General features: G+C 35.7%; 1 protein-coding gene across 1 annotated transcript in view; it reads right to left on the minus strand.

Annotated features, from left to right (window-relative positions):
• LOC144970385 (high affinity cationic amino acid transporter 1-like) overlaps positions 1-7,500 on the minus strand; it is an 85,174-nt gene that overhangs the window by 58,001 nt on the left and 19,673 nt on the right. The window contains exon 2 of the mRNA XM_078909964.1: positions 4,003-4,167. Coding sequence (XP_078766090.1) covers positions 4,003-4,120 — 118 coding nt within the window. The 5' untranslated portion in view covers positions 4,121-4,167. The remainder of the gene's footprint in view (positions 1-4,002; positions 4,168-7,500) is intronic.

The raw sequence follows: 7,500 nt of genomic DNA on the forward strand, positions 1-7,500 counted from the left end.
TGAGAAGTAATTAATCTCTTCAGAGACGAACACAAGACACAACACACACCTACATGAACACGTGATCAAGAAACTGTGCCAGACACACCGATTTGAATAGTCGAATGACCGGAAAATAAATGTTAGATTTTGTCCCTTAAAGGAACCATATTCATTGTCTTTAGTAAATCTATAATAAAAGATAGAGTTGGAGATCAATATAGTTCGGAAAGCTCTTCTTTAACCCATACCAAAAACAATAAAGACATCCAGACAGACGTCAGAGAAACATAAGCCACGTCTTGTCCAATAGTAACCTTACCAACATCATGAAGTACATACAACTTAAAGAAAATTCCCATCGAACACAATAATGGAAAGAAGCGCTCTCTAGAGAACAACAAAATTCTCCAACATCAAATAAAAGATGCAACCACTGCCAGAAATAAATGTTGAACACAGTAACAGAACGACACACTGCGAAAGTAAACAAAAGAAATCAGCAGCCATATTAGGTCGTCATAACATAAACAACCAATAATTGCAATCTACCATAATGCTATTACACAACATTGTATAATTCGATTTAGACGTCTAGATATACCAGGGTATTTCACATTCGATTATCTACCAATAACTATGATATCTGAAGAACGAGTTTTCTGGTCAACATCTTTAAATTGTGTTTTGTCAAAGTATTACAGATTGTGGTATTCGATTGAGTAAAATCCTCTCTAGTTCCACATATCATGACAAAATAGTGCAGGATAAGTTTGCGATATACTTTTTTCTATATAATATATAAAAATACCATAGTTTGACTCATTTTAAACTTAAATTGAGCCGCTCTTATCCATGTTGATCATAATTCTTTTGTGGGTTTACCGGCCCGTTTGTCTATCTAGTTTCTATCAATCAAATCAACATATCCTTTAAACAACTTGTCTTTCTATCTAGCGACTTATCTATCTATTATGTTTTGTCGTATGTCTGTGTAATGCTAAATTGTATAAACTCGTATGACAGAACAATGCCCAGTTTTAAATGTAGACAAAAGAATCATTGCCTAACACATTAAAATAATGATAAAGACAGGATGAAAAAAACTTCATCCACTTTTTAGAAAATGTCACTCATCGTCTCAAAACGGTATTATGTCGAGGTGACTCAGATGCTAAAAAAAAGCCAACATAAAATCAAACAATTTCGTTTTTATCATTCTAAAATATGATAATTATTCTCTTTAATACGCAAATCAAATCCGATATTTTTGAATATAGATTCAATTTTCCGTATCTTAGTCATCCCGACAAAATACCATTTTGAGGCGAGTGTCACATAAACATTTTCCCATTTCCAACAAGATCAATTCACTGAGTGAGTCGCAAGAAAATTGCAAGTCACTTTCCTAAGCATGTCAGGACGCCAGGAATCGATCGATTAATGACGTATGATGGTCTCCCTGCCCCTAACAAGATTTCCAGAGTAATAATTTTATTTTCTGTGCTTATTCCCTTTGGTACCTCAAGCGTGAGGTTTGACGTATACAACCGTGTCACCGTCCTTATCGTCGTGCCAAGACAAGCCCATGGGACTTCTGTTTCCTGGAAATTAATTAGTAGAAGTCGCTGCCAAGCACGGAAGTCTGTGCGAGGCCCTACGTTGGTATCCTTAGTCACTTAGTGGTTGGTAATTCTTATGTGAGGAGTTTTCTAATTTAGAAAAAAATCGCTTGAAAAGTTGGACGAATTTTCTGTTTTAAATTCGAGGTCTTTAAAAAAAATCCAAAGATAAGCGAACCTCTGATACGGCGCTTTGAGCTTTTCGTGGATATTGCATTATATTATAATTAGTAAGTAGTCTTTCAAATTTAATTGTCCCATAGAACCGGAGTTTATCCCCGTTTCTATAGCGTGAATTGGACAATAACGATTGCTTGCTATCCTTTGGATAGTACGCTAGTCTATCGCTAGATCTTCCACCAGATCTAACAGACACAACTACCAAATCACTGCTGGGTGGGCAATCGACTTCATACTGGATCGATCATGGTCCCTTTGAGTGTGAAGCGAGTGATCTACTAACTGAGCTATCGGGACCCCGCACTATACTATATTAGATATACCCAGAGAAGAAAGCCTAAGAGTAAATAAACTTGAAACCTGAAAAAAAACAACATAGATTTTGGAGTTTAAATACTCAAGTTTAAATTCAAACGGCTTGAATCAAATGCTTGTGGAGTTTAGAATTTTACGTTCAGAATCTGTAATTTGCTCGAAGTTCCGACAGTCAAACGAGTGATGACTTTAAATCCTTTGTACAAAGTTTAGGTGAAATGATTTTGACTCATTTCAAGGTGTAGAGATATTATGAAATAGTCCCTTGCCTTTACCTAGGCTCTCAGTCTAGACTAAATTAAATAATTTTTGATTGAACTCTCAGCGTCTAAAGAATAACGCTTTCAACTCTCTCTCTCTCTCTCTCTCTCTCTCTCTCTCTCTCTCTCTCTCTCTCTCTCTCTCTCTCTCTTCTCTCTCTCTCTCTTTCTCTCCTTCTCTCTCTCTTTCTCTCTCTCTCTCTCTCTCTCTCTCTTTCTCTCTCTCTTCTCTCTCTCTCTCTTTCTCTCTCTCTCTCTCTCTCTCTCTCTCACTTTTAATGTTTCTTTCTTTCTCTTTCTCCCTATGTCGTTTTCTGTCTATAGCTCTATCTAATTATCTATCTGCCCATATATATATATATATATATATATATATATATATATATATATATATATTATATATATATATATATATATATTATATATATATCAATCGATCGATCTACCTATCTATCTATCTATCTATCTATCTATCTATCCATCTTTCTATTTATCTATCTATCTGTCTGTTTATCTGTCTGTCTGTTTGGCTATCGCAGCGTTGAATGGTTGATAGTGTCAGAGATAGATAATAAGATTCCTCTGTTTTGTTAGGTAAGTTACAAGCCCCCCAACAATTCCTACGTCGCGTCTCTTTTCCTGGTTAGGCGACAATAGGTGAACGTGATAATAATAATATAGTTGTATAGATAGTATGAAGTTGACGTCACTCAGGTCTTTGTTATTGCATTTTGCCATCCGCGTTTATGAGCAATTCTCAGTAAACTGTATTAACCAGACTATAACCGTTCTAGGTAACACATAGATTTACTTCCGGATGGCAATTTTGTGAGCTTCTTAGTCAAGTGCATACTACGAGTATCTATGTACTAGTTTGAGTTTAGTCACTTTCGACTTTCTCCAATATTTTTTCTTCTAAAACATTGACATAAAAGTCACATACTTTTCTATAGCGTTAATTCATACTAAAACATAACTCAGTGGAAGAATTCAAACCCTGCTCTATGAATCTCATTTGAATTCCTTGAACCAAAAAAGAGCTAAAAAATAAAATAAACAACAACGAAAAACAAATTTAAAAACAAATGAAAACAAAAATCAAAGAGGAAATATGAACATTTAATTTTAGCACGTCCACGACTTTACCACGCTCAATGAGGCTTCACAACTTCTTCAAGATAAACAAGATAAAGAAGTTGAGATGGCCGAAATGAGGCTGTTGAGATGGACGCTTGGCTGGACAAGAAGGTATAAGGTGAGAAATGAACGAATTCGAAGGTTGAAGGTTGACTGAAGTGAAGAATGTATCAATAAAAATGAGAGAATATAGATTGAAATGATGCGGGCACGTTAAGAGACCAGAGAGGGAGTATGTCGGAAAGAAATTATTGGATAAACAATTAGCGGGAAAGAGTAAAAAAAAGGACTCCCGGAGACTAGATGGATGGATAAGGTAAAGGACGATATGAAATATCTGGGCCTGGAGGAAGATGATGCTTTAAACCGAGATGCATGGAGATGTGGCATTCATTATGGCAACCTTGCAAAATGCGGGATAAGCCGAAAGAAGAAGAAAGAAGATTGACTAGCAGAGGGTCATTTTAATCGATAGATAATTGAAGGAGTTTTAAGGCCAAATAACTTACCGATGCCGACGAGATCAACCACATTCAAACTGCGAGTGAATTCTGTCTGGTACAAACTTCGAACATCCCAGGGTTTACGGCGTGTGATTGTGTCCAAAAAACTCTTGCAGCCTCTCATGGTCAATCTCAAAGTCTTTACTTGATATATGAAGAGACACTGTTCATCTGAAACGATAGAATTATATATCTATATGATTTATTCTTTCAAAATGACAATATTAATGTCCTTATGAACATGGTGTGAATAATCGAATTTTAAGATTAACTATTAAAGATGAGTGAAGTTACTTACATATATTATTGCCGAAAGTGAATTTTGTAATTTTGAGCAAGCCATGCTGCTCTATCTCACATTGCGGCGCTGCACTGCTGCTGACGATTGAGTCGTTCCAGTCTTCCTTAAGAATAATGGTTTTAAAGCTAAAATTTTATTATTTCAAAAATACTCTAACCTGGGACTCAAAATATTCAATCCACTTGACGTCCCAGATTTGAGAATTTTGGACAAGATGACGGTCATTTTAATACATCGATATTTGAAGGACGAGTTTTCTGGACGAAATTTTTGAAATTGTTGTTTTTAGGGGGAATTTTGATCAGATTACTATTTATGATGTAGTGATATCGTTTAAATGAATTACTCACATGTTCTTCTGCAAGAATATTCGTAGCCAAACACTCAAAACCAGGAGTATGTTAAATATTAAACGTATATAGCTCGTATATTAGAGATAATTTAGTATATAAACTTCTCATCTCTCTTGCAGTTCATGAGACAGTAACACAGAACAAGATATGCCAACGATATTCATTCTATAAGGGTATGAAAGGTCGTTGACCTTTTGAATCTTCTAGTCAGCATGCGAAACCTAATAATATGGGTAATCAGATACAATCAACAGGTGATCAAATTACGAGATACAGTAACAAAATGTTTGTCAGAGAAAAGTTGTCTTTCATGTGAGCCATTTGGTTGGAGTTTATCCCGCGTTATGTATGGTATTTATCTAGAAGATTGTGTATGATACAGTACAAGAAAAGTACAAGAAAAATCAATCCGTCAATCTGTTACTTTAAAAACACAATAAAAAGTACATACTTGAAATCTTAGGACAGGACAAAATATTCTGTAACTAATTAAATGCTGGTTGAACAGAGATTTTAGAATAAAAGAAATATACCGCGCACTGCGTGGATTTGATCCAAATACGTTTACACAAGAGTTGAGATCTCGACTAAATGACTAATATAACAGTCTACCCTAAGCTCTTTAATACCGGAATAAATGAATCTTGCTGGTTCATTGTGAACTGCCCTTTGAATTCTTTGGCAAAACAAGATGTTTTGATTATCAATGATGGCTTTCTTTAGACTTGAGAGATTATGATATATATAATATAATATATATATATATATAATATATATATATATATATATATATATATATAAATATATAAGGATTATAGAGGCTTAATATAAACAAATTTATTGATAACAACGCTCGTTCTTTTTTTTTAAATCTTCTTACCGTCAACGAATGAAGCTATGATATTGTATTCAGATACAAAAGCCCCAGAATAGGTTGGCAATGATAATAAATATATAGATAGAATGATGTTGCCGTCCCTCGGAGGTTTTTGTTATTGTTTTTTGCCAATTACGTTTATGAGTTTTGTGAGTTGGTCCGTTATACTTCCGGATGGCAATGTTGTGAACTTCTTAGCCAAGCGCATACTATATATAAACTTTTTAAACAGATATGAACTGTTCTGGCAAACAACAACAATTTTCGAAACGGAATAATGTGTGCCTGTGTTTAGGCAAAGGACACATTTTATAACTATCATTTTTCAAAGTATACATGTTGTAATTCATTAATCACACTCCAACCCCTGCATCATCATCCAAAATATTTATTCCTTCCGATATTTGCATTGTAATATTATTGAGTTCATAACAAAACAAAAAGATTTGTTTTGATTCAGAAATGCAATCATTGATTTAATTTTCAAAATGCCTTGATTGATTGGAATTTCATCAATGAAAGCATTAATGCACGGATGGATGACTAAATCCTCTTCGGAGGATGTGACCCTTTTGGAGTGCAGCGTAACCCTTTGGGCGTGCAGTGTGACCCTTTTGGAGTACAGTGTGACCCTTTGGAGTGCAATGTGCGGTGCATTGTTTGAGGTCCAGGAAATAAATAAGATAGCAGACGCCTTTGTAGATATGAATGGCTGACTAAATCGTCTTCGCAGGATGTGACCCTTTTGGAGTGCAGTGTGACCCTTTTGGAGTGCAGTGTACGGTGCATTGTTTGAGATCCAAGAAACAAATAAGGCGCCCTTGCCAACATCTCTTCAACAAATACTCAGGTTGAAATGGTTTGACAAAGTACCAAATGTTGACCTTTGGACAAGAACAAACCAAGAGCAAATGGATGTCCAAGTCAGACGTAGAAAGTGGCGATGGGTTGGCCATACTCTGTGGAAAGAGCCCTGTAATATACCAAGCAGGCTCTCGAATGGAACCCACAGGGCAAGAGATAAGGGGTCTCCCAAAACAGACTTGGAGGAGAAGTCTTCACCAAGATTTGTGTTTCTCCAATCTTACCTGGAGTGAGAAAAAGGTCTGTGCCAAGGAGAGAAGAAGACGGAAGAGTGCTGTTGAGGCACCATGCTCCGCCAGGAGCAAAGAGCCATAAGTCCAGTAGGATGAGACATGAGGCCTGTTAGGCGATATTACAATTTTTCCAACAGAGACAACACTGTTAACGGCAAGGTACTCATTTTACACCTGTTAGGCGATATTACAATTTTTCCGACAGAGACAACACTTAACGATCAGGTACTCATTTTACACCTGAGTACGGTGAGAAAATGTGTGTAAAGAGCATTTTCTAAGGACTCAATAATGCACCGCCCAGAGCGACATTCGAACCTCAACCTTCCGGTCCACAATAACTTATCTTGTCTCGTATTATTAATTTACTACAAATTCAAACGCTTATGAACTAAACCATCCCGACAGAACGATGTTTAAAGGCGGTGTTTTAGGTGTAAAAGAAGAACAAAATTAAAGAAATCAAACAGAAGCAATGACCATACATATATATATTTTTTCCTCAAGATGATTTGAAATCGATACATATCTAAGTCCACTAACCCAGGCTATAACGCTTGTATACTATATATTATTATACGTAATTGTCGAACTCGATGCATGAGTCACATAATATTATAAAAAGTTTTTATTTTTAAAATAAAAGAAGTCAAACAACAGGGATGACAATGCAGTCAGTTTGCATTCACTGATAATGGTTTATTAATAACGGTGGCCTCCACAATTATGAATGAAACGGTATATATAGACGTATACATATACGCTGGTCTGACATCCAAATCCGAATCTTAAGGGCCTAGTTTACCTTTGTTGTAATATGTATTTTTTTTTAGATTTCCATAACAACAATGAGCCCATAAGGTTATCAGACCTGCA

Source organism: Berghia stephanieae, chromosome 4 (assembly GCF_034508935.2).
Source record: "Berghia stephanieae isolate SIO BIC M18660-M18661 chromosome 4, UCSD_Bste_1.3, whole genome shotgun sequence".
Taxonomy (NCBI): Eukaryota; Metazoa; Mollusca; class Gastropoda; order Nudibranchia; family Aeolidiidae; genus Berghia; species Berghia stephanieae.